The 17,130-nt window shown below is 38.6% G+C and overlaps 1 protein-coding gene across 5 annotated transcripts in view; it reads right to left on the bottom strand.

Moving 5' to 3' along the window:
* The window catches only part of PARN (poly(A)-specific ribonuclease), a 197,243-nt gene that overhangs the window by 106,581 nt on the left and 73,532 nt on the right, over positions 1 to 17,130 (bottom strand). For all 5 annotated transcript variants that reach the window (XM_040256623.1, XM_040256648.1, XM_040256640.1 and 2 more), the window contains exons 20-21: positions 16,684 to 16,770; positions 13,664 to 13,738 (exon numbers count right to left, since the gene is read on the bottom strand). In XM_040256623.1, the coding sequence (XP_040112557.1) occupies positions 13,664 to 13,738; positions 16,684 to 16,770 (162 nt within the window). The remainder of the gene's footprint in view (positions 1 to 13,663; positions 13,739 to 16,683; positions 16,771 to 17,130) is intronic.

Here is a 17,130-nt window from a genome sequence, read left to right on the forward strand (position 1 = left end):
TGCTTATTTAACTTATATGCAGAGTACATCGTGAAATGCTGGGCTAGATGAATCATAAGCTGGAATCAAGATTGCTGGGAGAAATACCAACAACCTCAGATATGCAAATGATACCACTCTAATGGCAGATAATGAAGAGGAACTAAAAAGGCTCTTGATGAGAGTGAAAGAGGAGACTGAAAAACCTAGCTTGAAACCAACACTCAGAAAACTAAGATCATGGCATTTGGTCCCATCATAGCATGGCTAACAGAAGGGGGAAAAGTAGAAGCAGTGAGAGATTTTATCTTCTTGGGCTCCAAAATCACTGCAAATGGTGAATGCAGCCTTGAAATTAAAAGACGCTTGCTCCTTGAAAGGAAAGTTATGACAAATCTAGATAGTATATTAAGAAGCCGAGACATCACTTTGCTTGTCAAGGTCCATCTAGTCAAAGCTATGGTTTTTCCAGTGGTCATGTGCTGATGTGAGAGTTGGACCATAAAGAAGGCTGAGTGCTGAAGAATGGACGCTCTCAAACTGGTGCTGGAGAACACTCTTGAGAGTCCCTTGGACTGCAAGGAGATCAAACCAGTCAATCCTAAAGGACATCAATGCTAAATATTGATTGAAAAGACTGTTGCTGCAGCTCTAATACTTTGGCTACCTGGTGCAAAGAGCCTACTCACTGGAAAAGACCCTGATGCTGCGAACGACTGAAGGCAAAAGGAGAAGGGAGCAGCAGAGAATAAGATGGCTAGACAGCATCACCAACTCAATGGACATGAATCTGAGAAAACTCCGGGAGACACAGAGGACAAAGGAGCCTGTTCTCTGGGACAGACGTAATGGAACCTGCTTTCTAATTTATTCTGTGTAACCCTGAAAAGTATGTTGATAAACACAAGAACCACAAGACACAAAATTACATTCAAAGATGCACAAGATCATCTGAGTAAAGGAAAAGATACATACACCTCATCACAGAGACTGAATATGTCAAAATAAAGACACCAATGGAATTAATTTGTTAAAATAGCAGTGAAAAATCCAAGTGGACTTTTTGAGTGACCCTACCAGAACAATTCTAATCTCAATCTGAAGAATAAGTAAAAGCTTATTTTGAAACAGGAGTAAAGAGTCCTAAAACTGTATAAATGTCCAGCACAGAACTGGTTAAATAAATGATGATATATATTCATGATGAAATGTTATTCAACTAAACACAAAAATATAAAGAGCTTATTACATAGACATGAAGCACTGTTAAAAGCACAGTAAAACAATACGCAAAGCATAAAATACTGTAAGATGAATATATACTTAAATATATACAATTCAAAAGTATATCTCAAATGCTACTGCATTATCTGTTCATAATGAGAGGGGTGCTACACAAATTCTTAATTTTTTGGTACTTTAAAACTTTTCTATTAACAAAAATTATCACCGTTCAATAAGAGGAAAAAATGACTTGTTTTAGATTTTTTTCTTTAAGATCATCGTTACAATTTCACATCTTCAGAATTTCTTTTAAGAAAATAATCAGAGATAAAGGCAAAGATGCTCATTAAAGAAGCTATTTAAAATAGTAAAAAGGTGGATATAACATACAATCCAAAAGGAATTCCAGATAAATAAGTTATATATATCTCTACAATGAAATATAGTGCATCCATTAAAAGGAAACTTGTAGAAAAATGTGTAATGGCACGGGAAATGCTTGTGAAATAATGTTAAATAAAAAAGCAGACCTAAAACCGTTCAGGGCTTCCCTGGAGGCTCAGTGGTAAAGAACCCACCTGCCAATGGCCAGAGACATGGGCTCTCAAGAAGATCCCATCCCACATGCCTTGGAACAACTAAGCCCGTGCGCCACAACTACTGATCCTGTGCTCTAGAGTCCTTGAGTTCCCTGGAGCCGGTGCTCTGCAACAAGAGAAGCCACCACAATGGGAAGCCACGCACCGCAACTCGAGAGTAGCCCTCTGCGGACCCCAACTAGAGAAAAATCTGTGCAGCAAGGAAGACTCAGCACAGCCAAAAATCTAAAATAAATAGATGATTGTTTTTAAAAAACGCATTTAAAGTCAGGTCTCTAGTATTAAAACATTATAAAAATACTCACCTAGACAGAGTAAAACAACTGACAGGAAACACTAGCCAAAATACTGCTAGCATTCATAGCTCGATGGTGAGACCATGGTTGAACTGTTTTCGCCTTTGTATTTTCAGATATTTCTCACATTTTCTAGAGTGAGTTTGATTTACTTCTAAAATTGGAAGAGGGAGATCAAAACAAAAGCAATATTTTAACAAATGACATGACAACTAAATTTGATGGGTTTCCTGAATATTTGGCCAGTACATCACAAAGCAGTCTTTGAACCAGATATAACATGGCCCCTTAAACACAAACGTCAAAACCAGTTCCTTGAACAACAAGCAGCTGAACAGAAGATAAAGATCCAGCCTCTGAAGCATAAACATTCCGTTTCTCCTGGTGACATTCTCACTGCCACAGGACTCATTTCCTCACTGCTTGCTTTAACACTGGTAATTCTATTAAGAACTTCGGAAGCCTTATCTGGCAGTCAGGAAACTTTCTGCCCTATTCTTACACCAGCTAATGCCTTAATTAGGAAGAGTCCAAGTTACTGTCACGCTCTTAAATAAATCTGACTGATACAGATTTCACAGCAGAGGTACATAAGCCCGTTAACTCTCAAGATTAAACACATAAGGAAATTAGGCAAACAAGAAGGCTCCTAATAAACATTATTAAAAATTTCCACAGTGCCTTTTGTGGATTAAGTGATTTACAGGGGGAATAAAGAGTCAGTTGTTCTTACAAGTTTTCAAATGAGAAGATGTCAACACAAAACATATAGACATGCATGCTTTTTTTTTAATTTTAAGATTTTGGCCACAGTCCCTAGACATGCATGCTTCATACTAATAATGATTTTCCTTTACCAAACTGAAGTACTCAATAAGCCACTACTATAAAAAAAAAAAAATCTTGTTCTGTATAAAAACAAATATAAGGACTTCCCTGGAAGTGGTTAGGACTCCCTGCTTCCACTGCAGGAAGCACAGGTTCAATCCCTGGTCAGGGGACTAAGATCCCACATGTTGCATGGTGTGGTCAAAAAACAAAACAGAACACTGCTTTCAGGATCCAGTACTTAAGGCATAAAAATCATGTATAATTTTAACCAAAAGTTAAATCATCTATCCTCTCCCTCTGGAACAAGCTTACTTAAAAGAATTTTTATTTTAAAAAGGCATGTTGTAGTTGAACTCATTTATTTATTGCCATAATTTATAATTCAAGATAACTGTTGAACCCACATACCATTTAAGATTAGGAAAATTACCAAGAAAGGAAAAATATCACTTAATTTTTGGTTCTTGACTGTTCTGTGCATTTCTTCTTTGACAAGTATAAATATACAGAAACACACTAGCCAACTATGAAAAGCACCACAGATAGAAGCAAAAACACCAATCATTTGTCAGGACATTGTCTATCAGTATATGCGTGGTATTTAAAAGGAACTAAACTTTTTGTTTGGGGGGGCTTCAAAATCACTGTAGACGGTGCCTGCAGTCATGAAATAAAAAGACACTTACTCCTTGCAAGAAAAGTTATGACCAACCTAGAGAGCATATTAAAAAGCAGAGATATTACTTCACCAACAAAGGTCAGTCTAGTCAAGGCTATGGTTTTTCCAGTAGTCATGTATGGATGTGAGAGTTGGACTATAAAGAAAGCTGAGCACCAAAGAATTGATGTTTCTGAACTGTGGTGTTGGAGAAGACTCTTGAGAGTCCCTTGGACTGCAACGAGATCCAACCAGTCAATCCTAAAGGAAATCAGTACTGAATGTTCACTGGAAGGACTGATGTTGAAGCCGAAACTCCAATACTTTGGCTACCTGATACAAAGAGCTGACTCATTTGAAAAGACTCTGATGCTGGGAAAGATTGAAGGCAAGAGGAGAAGGGCACGACAGAGGATGAGATGGTTGGATGGCATCACCGACTGAATGGACATGAGTTTGAGTAAATTCCAGGAGTTGGTGATCGACAGGGAGGGCTGGTGTGCTGTGATTCATGGGGTCACAAAGAGTCAGACATGACTGAGCGACTGAACTGAACTGAAACTTTTTAACTGATTAGAGGAAGTGACAGTTGTTATTGCATTAACATTAGATTCTCTTAAAATGTTATTAAACAAAGAGAAAGATTTAGTTTAAGCATGGCATAGTACAGCAGAAGTTCTGCATCAAAAGCAGATGCTATAGGGCCAACAAATGAAAAGTAAAGGTAAAAGCACTCCACCTCCAAGATGGAGGAATAAGCTCTTAACAAGCTGACCTTTCCACTGATGACAACATAAGCTCTGGGGGAAAATGATAAAAACAAGTATTTAAGGGCCTTGGGACAGAAACAGAGAGATACTAGAAGAGAGTCAAAACTTGAAGAAAGCAAACTAGCACAGAGTGAATTTCCTGGTTTTTTTTTTTTTTTTTTTAAGGTGACTTTGCCCTAAAGGGAACCTGTAGTAAAAAGGGCAAAGAGGAATTTAAACTCTGATAGAGAAATCCCATGTCTTTCTCATCGGAGGAGTCGGGGGGTGGGGGGTGGGGAAGCAAGGGGTAACCAGTGGCAATACGGAATGACGAAGGAATCCTAGAAAAGAGGAACCCAGGGTATGAGCACCCCAATGTGGGGCTTTCCAGGAGCACTATTGGTAAAGAACCCGCCTGCCAATGAAGAAGACATAAAAAACACGGTTCAATCCCTTGGTTGGGAAGATCCCCTGTAGGAGGGCATGGCGACCCTCTCCAGTATTCTTGCCTGGAGAATCCCACGGACAGGGGAGGCTGGTGGGCCACGATCCATACAGTCGCCTAGGAGTAGGACATGACTGAAAAGCGACTGAGCACACACAGCACAGCTGGCTGATCCTCGGCCACGCATGCAGCAGAGTGAAAGCAGTCTGAACTGCTCATGTCCAAGCTATTTCCCACCACAAGCATGAGAGGCTTTGAAGTTTAAGCTAACTGCCTGTTAAAACTAAAACTAAAACAGCAACACTCTTCTGAGGAATATAAGTGAATCCAAAGTCAAACTGTCTAGGAAACAATCCCAAGTTATTGAATATATGAGGAGTCAAGAAAATGTGATCCAGTCTCAAAAACAAGGTAATCAACAGGTACCAGTGCTTAGATGACACAGACATTGGAATTACTAGACAAAGACTTTCAGTTCAGTTCAGTTCAGTCGCTCAGTCGTGTCCGACTCTTTGCGACCCCATGAATCTCGGCACGCCAGGCCTCCCTGTCCATCATCAGCTCCCGGAGTCCACCCAAACCCATGTCCATTGAGTTGGTGATGCCATCCAACCATCTCATCCTCTGTCGTCCCCTTCTCCTCCTGCCCTCAGTCAACTGGAAATAAAATATTCAATGGTTTGTCAAATTTATTTTGGGGTTGTATAAATGTAACCACATATTGGGCTTACATTAAAAGCAAACTCATAAATATTACTTTCTGAAGAGATTTTAAAAATGCAATGCAATTATAAGATAAAAACATTGAACTACTTTATAATCAATTATAACAACATAAAATACATGTGCATTGTCTGGAAAAGGTATGAAAAATAACCAAGTGCATTAGGGTTGTAAAATTTTATTCTACAAAGATATTTTTATGATACAATGAGTTTCCTTTTAACTTTTTAAATATAAATTTATTTATTTTAATTGGAGGTTAATTACTTTACAATATTGTATTGGTTTTGCCATACATCAACATGAATCTGCTGCAGGTATACACGTGTTCCCCATCCTGAACCCCCCTCCCTCCTCCCTCCCCGTACCATCCCTCTGGGCAGCAGATGAATGGATAAAAAGGCTGTGGTACATATACACAATGGAGTATTACTCAGCCATTAAAAAGAATACATTTGAATCAGTTCTAATGAGGTGGATGAAACTGGAGCCTATTATACAGAGTGAAGTAAGTCAGAAAGAAAAACAGCTTTTAACTTTTTAAAGTAACTATAGACCAGATTTTGCAAAAATAGTACACAGTGTACTTCCCAGAGTTCCTCAATGGTGAAATCTTATATAGCTGTAATACAACTAGCTATTCTGAATATGTTCATCAAGGTAAAGGTATATAGGCTCAAAATAAAAAATCTCAACAGAGAAGTAAAAAAAGGGAAAAATAAACTGAATGAAAATACAGAACTAAAAAATATATAAAATTAAAAATTCACTGGACAGGCTTAATAGCAGAATAATGATGACTGGGGGAAGTGTCAGTGATCTTGTAGATCAACAGAAATGATCCAATCTAAAGTAGAGGGCAAAAAAGGTAGAAAAAAAATGAACAGAGCATCAGGAAACATAGGAACAAAATCAAAAGGTCTCCTACATATAGGTAACTGAAGCCCCAAAAGAAGAGGTAAGAGAATACAGAACAGGAAAAATATATTCAAATAATATCTAAAATCTACCCAAACCTGATAAACAACATAGATCTATAGACTCAAGAAGTTCAGTCAACCCCAAAAGGATAATTAGAAAGAAAGCCATGCCTACCTACATCATATTCAAACTCTAAAAAAATCAACGGTAAAGAGAAAAATCTTTAAAGTAGTCAGAGAAAAACAATTCATTACACAGAGGGCAACAATGATTCAAATGACTGCAACCTTGTCATCAGAAACCATGGAAGCCAGAAGATGGTGGAACATCTTTAAATGCTGAAAGAAAAGCCCAGAATTCTATACCCAGCTAAAATGTTCTACATGAATGAAGGCAAAAAAAGACATTTTCGGATAAAGAAAAACCAAGAGAAATAGCTGCCACCATACCAGCACTATAAGAAATACTAAAGAAGTTCTTGAGACTGAAGTGAAATGATACCCTAAAGAAACTTGGATCTTCAGGAATGAATGAAAACATTTGAAATGGTAAATATCTGGGAAAATATAAAAATTCATCCTTTTAATTTCTTAAAATACATATGACTACTTAAAGCAAAACTATAACACCATTCTGTGGGATTTATAATCAGAGCACTTGTAATGATACCTATGCCAATCACAGCCAGAAAGATGGTAGGAATTAGAGTAAATGGACCTATGTAAATATACTGAATTCTGTGGAATATACATACAAAGGTTTCTACCTACCTATAGGTAAGGTTTCTACCTTCTATATGAGAACATGAACTCTAAGAGGACTGTGAAAAGTTATGAATATATGTTGAAATTTCTAAAGCAAATAGGTATAACACTAAAAAGCCAACAGAAAAATTAAAATGGAATTCTTTTAAATTTTTCAAATAATCCGAAAGAAGACAGGAAAGGGGGAAACAAAGGAATAAAAAACAGAGTAAATAAACAAAAAACAAACTTCAAAATGACAAGCCTAAGCACAGAAATAATTACACTTAACATCAATGGACTAAATACTCCAATAAAAAGTCAGAGTTACCAGAATGGATTTTTAAAAAATGCAAGACCCAACTATGCACTGTCTGTAAATACAAGAGATTATTTTATGTATACATAGATGGGCTCATAGGAAATGGAAGAAAAAGGTTACACCATAAAGGATTTGTGAAAGATAAAGAAGACTAACTATATTAATATCAGATTAGACTTAAAAATAACAGTAACACAGAAGATAAAGACAGGCATTTCATAATGACAAATGAATGAATTTACCAGAAAGACAAAACACTTATAACAGCTTCAAAATATATGACATGAAAAATGACAAAATGAAAGGGGCAAATAGACACTTCTACAATCATTCGGAGAGTTTAACACCTTCTCTCAAAAATGGATAGAATTACTAAATAAAACGTCAGTAAAGATACAATATCTGAACAACAGTGATATTTATAGATCAAACCTTATCCCACAGCATTTACATTCTTTACAAGTGTACACAGTATGTTCAGCAAGACAGGTCATATTTTATGTGAGGCTATAAAGCAAATTTCACTGCATTTAAAAGGATTGAAATCATAGTAAAATTTCTAATCACAATACAATTAAATTGTAAAGTAGTAACAATAAGAAATCTAGGAAAATTCGAAGTACTTGGAAATTAAACAACACTCTTCCCAATAATCCCTGGTTAAAGGAGCCTTTAGAAAACGTGTCTAACTTAACAATAATGCAAACACAAAGTACAGTTGATGGGATGTACCTGAAATGGTGCTTTGAGGTAACTTATAGCTTTAAATGCTTGTATTAGAACCAAAAAGAGGTCAAAATCAATGACTGGGAGAGGGTCTTAGCTACATACACACTGTTGGCTGGGGGTGAGGCCTTGTGCACTCACACTGGAGAAAGAAGGTCCACCCCAAAGTGAAAACTGGGGCAGACTTATGAACTACTTGAAGGCGCGATGCTGAAATTCCCAAACCTTGTTGGCAAAAGCAGAAAGCCTTAATGGCTCAAGATGTTCAAGCACATCTGACTGATCACTGGCTGTACTGCTAAGCTATCGGAAGCCAGGCTCAAAAATATTTTAGAAGACAGGGGGAAAAAAAAAGCACATAACTTTCTACTTCAAGAAACTGGAAAAGAGCAAAGTAAATCCAAAGCAACTTAAAAAAGAAAAAGAAAACAACAAAGCAGAAACCAACAAAATAGACACCAGCAAAGCAAACAACAGAGAAAAATGAAGGCAGCCAAAAGCTGGTTCTTTGAAAAGAGCAACAAAGTCAGGAACCTAGAGTGACTGAGGAAAAACGAGAAGACAAATCAATCTCACAAATGAGTACCTCTAAAAGACTCTGATGCTGGGAGGGATTAGGGGCAGGAGGAAAAGGGGACGACAGAGAACGAGATGGCTGGATGGCATCACCAACTCGAGGGACGTGAGTTTGAGTGAACTCCGGGAGCTGGTGATGGACAGGGAGGCCTGGCGTGCCGAGATTCACGGGGTCGCAAAGAGTCGGACACGACTGAGCGACTGAACTGACTGACTGACAGATTCGGTAAACTTTAAAAGGTTAACAAAAAGCACAGGTGAAGTTTAAAGTTATAAGCAGGCTCTTCGGAAATCCAGTACTGAATAATCACCTCAAAAACCACATCACAACTCTGATGTTTATCTATTCAGCACAATCACAAGCTGGGCTTTTAAAAGCATGATTTAACATAAACACACTCATACTAGGGACTGAAGTGAAGCTGTAAAGCCAGGTACCTACCCATCCCCATAAACTCATCATGAACAAGCTCCCAAGGCAGCGTATAAGGAATTTCTGTAACTCCCTAAATGGGGGCTGGCTTTATAAAATAACCACTAGATTTTTTTTACCTCTTCTACAGTGCCTTCATCAATTTTTGCTTTTTAAAATTTCTCTGTAGTATTCCTGGTGTGCTCCAACCTCTGACTTTCAAAACAAATGAAAAGCTAATTTTCCTCAAGCTATTTCTATAAGAATTACAGGCAGAGGGATAATGCCTTATAACGTATTTAAGGGGCTTCCCTGGTAGCTCACACTGTAAAGAATCTGCCTGTACTGCAGGAGACCAGGGTTCAATCCCTGGGTCAGGAAGATCCCCTTGGAGAAGGGAATGGCTACCCACTCCAGTATTTTTGCCTGGAGAATTCCATGGACAGAGGAGCCTAAGGACACATAAGACAATGTCTAAATATTGAGAATAAGACTAGGAAGAGCCAGTATATTTGAAATGTTGTTGAGCTCTTTCTCCCATTTAACAAGACTGAATTAGGTATATAAAAATCCTAAATATATCTGAGTTATTCAGATGTGACCATTACAGGTGATTTCTTATTCAATGATTCTGAGAAAAATTCTCAAATGATGAGGCTAAGTGATCTCCTCCATGGCGTCAAGCCCCACAGTGGCCACAGGCTGTCCTCCCAGACAGAGGGGAAGCATGTGAAGAAACAAAAAGCAACAGGAATCAAACTAAATGACACTCAGGAGAAGAGTTTTAATTATTTTGATAGACCTGAGAAAGAGCTGTCATAGTCATGAAAATGCTCTGAAGAAATCTTGATTAGACTCAGCACGATGAAGAAATTTTAAAAAAAGACAGGTGTCAGTAAAAAAGCAACTCCTTAAATGTAAATCAAAAATAGTTTGTAACTGAGCCAAAGAAGCCATTATGAGCTGCTATATAAATAGGCATTTAATGATTTTTCCAATGTTATGTTATTGATCTAACAGGCCCTGTGTTTCCGCTGAAATGAATAAGTAATTTGTTTAAGATAACATTAACAGGATTTGCAGCATATTAAATACCTTGGGTCTCGCTCATCGGTAAAATCACCATGATAAAAAACTAATTCTACACTGTCTTTCAGTGAAACATTTGCATTGTTTCAGAAATCACAGCACAAGGCCTGAGACATGAGATACACCCAGCAAATACAAAAAGGCATTTCTAAGTCATGACACCTTGAATGGCGTTTATTCAGCTCAACAACTATGTAACATACACTTCTAACATCAGCAACTACAACTCAAAGTCCTGAAAACACAATGGCAAACAAGAGATAAGGTCCCTGCTCTCAGAGAGTTTCCAGTCCCTCTGGGAAGACAACCAGGGAAGGAAGGTATGGTAAGAAAGGGTACCAGGCTCTGTACAGAGAACAGGGTCCAAACCGCTGTAAAGGGAGCCTGAGAAAATATCTGGAGACACGGATGTCGAGGCTGAGCTGAGGATGAAAGTAGGACAGAGCCAGGCTTCTGGAGGAAGAGGATGGTTGAGTAAAAGACGGCTCCTGGCCAAGAAAACTGCAGTCATAGGCATAGTACATGCAAATGGCCAGGTATTTATGTTAAGAGTTGTCTTTTCTGTCAGAAGAGAGACTATGGTGGAATATTAGACTTGCTTAGTAAAGCTGCATGTATCAAAAGACAAGTCACAGGACTTTCCTGGTGGTCCAGTGGCTAAGAATCCACCTTCCAAAGGAGGAACAGAGGTGTGATCCCTGGTTGGGCAACTAAGCCCACGTGCTGCAACTACTAAGCCCTCAGGCTCTAAAGCCCATGCTCTGCAACAAGAGAAGCCGCTGCAAGGAGTGAGCACACTGCAACTGGAGAGTAGTCCCAGTGCGCCAAAACTAGAGAGAGCCCACATGCCGCAACGAAGATCCTCCAAGTAAAAATAATAATAATAATTAAATAAAAAATAAAGAAGAGAAGGGATTAAAAAAAAAAACAAAACAGTCACCTAACTTCTTAACCTAGGAGGAAAAGAGGTAAAAAGGTCACAATTTCATCTTGGCCAATTCCCTACATGGCCCATTCACATGCCAGGCATGAGAAGGGGATCCAGTGGTGAACGTATTGTGTCTCAGTCACTCAGTCATGTCTGACTCTTTGCAACTCTATGGACTGTAGCCCACCAGGCTCCTCTGTCCATGGAATTCTCCAGGCAAGAGAGTGGAGTTGGTAGCCATTCCTTTTTCCAGGGGATCTTCCTGACCCAGGGATTAAACCCAGGTCTCCTGCATTGCAGGCAGATTCTTCATCATCTGGGCCACCAGGGAAGCCCCCAGTGGTGAATAAGACGGGCAATGAACAAATCAGAGGACTTCTGTGGCTACGTGATTCTGAAATCTAGCTTCTTGATTTCAGGTATCACTGAATAAAATATTGAGCTTAAAAGCTACTATACTATTGAAAGATGCAAAAATAAGTAAGGGAATAATCATTACGGGACATCAAATACAGTATAACAGGAACATTAAAAGAGGCTTTGACACCTCTTACCCATAAACAAGGAATTATGCTTGCATTTTCAAGTAAATACTACTCACTAGTGTCTTACAGATTCCAGATTTACACACACTTATGTTTACTGTTCACAGCGAGGGAGGCCAAGCAGTGTCATGATAATTACTACCAATTGTCAGGCACTGCTGATGGAGTGCCAGGCTCTTTGCTGTGAACTTAAAATCTGTGATCTTGGGGCTTCCCTGGTGGTCCAGGGGCTAAGACTCTGAGCTCCCAGTGCAGGGGCTGGAGAGCCGCTGGCTGGATAACTACATCTCACAAGCTGCACAGAGTTCGTATGCTACAACTAAAGATCCTGCATGCCACAACAAAGATCAAAGGTCCTGAGTGCCACAACTGAGACCCAGAGCAGCCAGATTAAACAGACAGACAGGCACTGTGTAATATCATTTTACAAAGTGACTATCACCATCTCCATCTCTCAAGTGAGGAACCTGCGGCTTCGAATTTACATGACATGCCTCGAGGTGCGTGGCTGACAGGTGGCAGAGGCAGGCTAGTTCCCATGTCAGTGTGACTTTAAAGCTTGTGCATCCCCTTTGCTCCCACTGCACGGCCTAATTTCTTGAAGTCTCACAACCATCTTAATCTCAGGGTCCTTGCCCCACACTTGAAGTCATCCTTAGCTTTCTAATAACCCATTCCCTTCGGATTCCATGTAAACTGTCTTTCTAAGGATTGTGGGGGGATAGGTCACAAATAAGCAAATATGAAAACATGTAACTATTAATAGCAATATAATTCACACCCTGTATCCAGTACTGTTCCTGGTGTCACAAGCTCCTGCAGAGCCTTTCATACTGAAATCTACTTTGAAATAACCACCATAAAAGTTCAAAGCAATGCCAGCTTTATATACATAATCATCTCACGTAATCCTCACAACAATCCTAGAAAATCCGTAACACTGTCCTCAGTTTATAAAGATAAGCAGAAGCTTATTAAAGAACTTGCCCAAGGTCACACTATAGGTAGTGCAGCAATATGATTCCAGAGCCTAAACTTTCCATTTCTATAACACGGTATATATTCCTGTGATGGTTATATATATATTTTTAAATACCAAAAAATATTTGACCTGAATTTGTGTATTTGTAGAAATTTTCATATAGAACTGCTTATATTCTGCTCATAGATCAGTCAGAATTATATACTTTTAGTCTGTGGCACTTCATTTAATAAGAAGAAAATGTTAATCAGCATACTTAACATTTTCATATGTTTTTATTATTTGCACCAGGGAACTTGAAATCTATGTGAAGAAGTAGGTGAACAATACATATTTTCTTCAATAGCTTTGCATCCTAAGAAAATAGGATGTTTCGTGATGGTTAAAATCAAAATTATTTAGGGTCCAATGTTATAAGAGAGTTGGTATTCGACCTTTTTACAATCCTAATTTAGAAGCAGCTAGAGTATCTTTCAGTTTGTTTGTAAAAACAAGTATTTGATACCAGTTTAATGAAATAAGTGAATCACAAAAAGTTATAAAATAAATGGGAAAAGTACAGAGGCAAACAGGTCAATATAGGAATCACCATCTGGTATTCCCCATTCCTCTCAACTGGCTATTTCTATCCTTCAAAGTAAACATACAAATCATTTTTGAAAAAGGGCTATAGGAAGGGAACAGAAAAATGAAAGATATATGATAGAGTATATCTAAAGAATCTATACATTTGTCTTATTTTTTCATCTACATGCGATACTTACTAATTACTTCCTTTATTTTAGAGACAAGCTCAAAACAAACTAGGCAGCAATGCTTCTAAATCAGTTGACTGAACACCATAGCATCTAGACTGGGAAGTGGGCAAGCTCCCATTCTTAATCAATACACCAAACAAAGGCCCAACACACTTACCAATTGGTACTTGTTCAGGTTGGCTGAGAGAAACAAATGCTGATGTGTCATCAATCCAAGATATCTGAATGTTACCTGAAATATTGAAATAAAAGCAAAGTAAGCATTTAGCCATTTAGATAGCTATCAGATTCCATTTGTATATCTGGTATATTTCAGAACATCCATCAATTTAAAGAGAGATGAGGTGTTAGTTTAAAAGATGATCAAAATCTCAGCACTACAGAGAAATAAAACTTAAATCTATCATAGTAGCTACTGCTGCTAAGTCGATTCAGTCGTGTCTGACTCTGTGCGACCCCATAGATGGCAGCCCACCAGGCTCCACCGTCCCTGGGATTCTCCAAGCTAGAACACTGGAGTGGGTTGCCATTTCCTTCTCCAATGCATGAAAGTGAAAAGTGAAAGTGAAGTCGCTCAGTCATGTCTGACTCTTCGAGACACCATGGACTGCAGCCCACCAGGCTCCTCTGTCCATGGGACTTTCCAGGCAAGAGTACTGGAGTGGGTTGCCATTGCTTTCTCTGATCATAGTAGCTGCTACAGTTAAAACTTCAAGAAAGCAGATAAACCAGGAAAACCAGAAGAATCTTCCAAAGTTTGTTTTAAAAACAAACAAACAAAAAAAGATCCTTCTGGATTAAATCCTGAGGCAGTTTATCATTCAACCCAATCTCCTGCCAGGGTTAGAGACTTTTTTCCAATCAAGATCAGGAGTAGGGAGTTCCCTGGTAGTCTAGTCATTAGGATTCGGCACTTTCACTGCTGGGGTCAGGATTGAAAATAAGCAAATGAAAACTAATGAAGACTTAAATAAATGAAGGACTATGCCAGGTTCATGTACTAAAAGACTAAAAGTCCATGAACCTGGTATATTTTTAAAAGGATCACTAGTAAAAACCAGAGAGCATGTGTGTAAGAAATAAGAGAAAGTCAATGCTGATCTCAAGCCAGGGAAAGAACTCAAATAACGAAAAACAGATAGGGGATAAAGGATGAGGAGAAGAAGGCATCAGAGAGAGGAAACCAAGACACCAATACAGAAAAGAAAAACACGGAGGGACAGAAAGCAGAATAGTGGCACAAAATGACTTAACACATACAGAGACAAGTCCTCTCCAAAGGCGAAATGCAAACAGAATGGAATGCAGGAGAGTGGACAGAGAGGGAGAGGAGCAGAGGGCCGGGAGCTAGAGAAAACCCAGAGGCAAGCAGAGATCTACCCACTACCCTCTTCCCAAAGAAACACAGAAGACTGGAATGAATTTTTTTTAATGGCTAAACATCACCAAAACTTAGTGATTAAAAAATGTCTTATTATCTATTAAAATTTTTGAAGGCTTTGGAATCCTTGAAAACTGCTTTGCATCTCCTTCACAGGAAAGAACTTTCACTTCCTGCTGCACCATGGGGTGCCAGGACTTTCTCAATTACAAAAGTCACTACCATTACTTCCTTAGCTCTCTACCCTGTATGTTTTTTTTAGACAAATAGTATGTGGGGGCTTCCCAGGTAGCTCAGTAGAAAAGAATCCACCTCCCAGTGCAGGAGATGTGGATCCCCTGGAGGAGGAAATGGCAACCCACTCCAGTATTCTTGCCTGGGAAATCCCAGGGAGAGAGGAGCCTGGTGGGCCACAGTCCAGGGGGTTGCAAAGAGTTGCACACGACTTAGTGACTCAACAACAATAATTAACGTTTCTCAAGTAGTTACTCTAGGCCACATACTATTCTGAATGCATTCCACGGATTAGCTCATTTGATCATCCTGACAAGCCTATTAAATAGGCAGCAACATCGCCATCATCATCTCCAAGGAGGAAACACAGAGAGGTTACCTGTTCAATATCACACAGCTAACCTTTCTTTAATTAAAATGAAAAATATTCTACTCAGAGCGTCCTGATGAATTTAGCCAATTAAAGTTTAAGTAAATAGGGGTAAGAGCAACACAAGATGGGAAACAACATCCAAAGCTTACCAAAGGAATGCACTGTGAAATCTCACTGCATTTAAATTAAAAAGCAGGACTAGAATTTCAGAAGTCATTTAAACTATCTGCAAAGATTAGGATAACTTGCCAGAAATACACTTGCGTACACTTACATTCCTAAAAATTGCACAATGTTTTGTACTTATAAAAGCTAATGTATGTTTATTTTAAGAAATATTGAAAAGCACAAAGAGGAAGAAAAAAATCCTATCTAAAACATTCAGTGGTAAGAGCACGGTACATCCTTTCAGTTTGATTTCAACAAAAATGAAGTTAGTTATATAGGAATTCTACTTTGTATCTGCTTTTTACTCTGAATGCTAAAATATAAACATTTTACCATCTTTTAACAAACTCTTCAACTCCTTCTAAAATGGCTACATACTAAGCTGTTGGGGAGACACATTAACATTCACTAAACAGGCTTATTATTGGACATTCAGGTTTTTGCTGCTTCCATTTTAATCATGAATCTCCAAGATGACAGTTTAAATACTTTATTTGTTAAAATTAAGAGACACTGCTGAAGACTTACAATCAGAATGGCCTTTATAAACCCTAATCAGAAGACCGTTCAATTTAATCTAATCAACTGACCTGATAAAAAAGGTAACAGAAGAACCTATCCCATACTTGGTCCTCTCAAACACCTGTGCTTGTCTGCTGGACTATTCGATATTGAGCAGCAACTGCCTGCTCTTATGAAACAGGCATTCTCTTTCCATTTCATCTTAACAATGATTCAGCCTAGATTTCTTCCCCATGGGTCGACAGTAAGGGGCTAACTGTTCTTGATTTCCATGGATATAGATGAGTAACAGAGCTCTACTGTGGGATGCTAGCAAAAAGTCCTCAGATCATATTGGCATAAGAAAGCAGCATACCAAGCTCCAAAAACTCTCTGAGATGAAAACTTTGCATATTAATCTTCTTTTATGTCCAAGCTAAAGCCATCTACATACTCTGACCACCTAGACTGTAAGAGGAGCAGGACCCTAAAAAAACATCTATACTTATTCTTGACTTACCAAAGGCACTGAAAAGCTGGTAAAGGTCGCTGGTTTTCCATTCTTTGGGGAATGTCACATGGAGGACGTGATCACGTTTAGGCTGCACTACAAAACAAATTTTTGATGAAAGGTTGATGGCTGAAAAGTGGACACCTGACCAGTGGTTTGTCAATGAAACTGAGCCCAGGCTAACTTGGAGAATCATTATGAAAGCCTTGTGATTACCAAATGAGCCTTAATGTCCATGTTTATCTAACTTAAAAAAAAAAATGCACTGTCCAAACTGAAAGGACTGTTTGAAAAGACATAGTCCTGAGTCACAATCTTGTTTTCTAATCCCACACCCACCACTTGACTGTGCAACTCAGAGCCAGAGACCTAGCTACTCGTGGTTATTTCCTGGGGATGACAAGACTCAGCTCACAGAACTGTTGCAAGGGTGACAGGTTTGAGCATTAAAACTAA

This window comes from Oryx dammah, unplaced genomic scaffold (genome assembly GCF_014754425.2).
Source record: "Oryx dammah isolate SB20612 unplaced genomic scaffold, SCBI_Odam_1.1 HiC_scaffold_2, whole genome shotgun sequence".
In the NCBI taxonomy this organism is placed as follows: Eukaryota; Metazoa; Chordata; class Mammalia; order Artiodactyla; family Bovidae; genus Oryx; species Oryx dammah.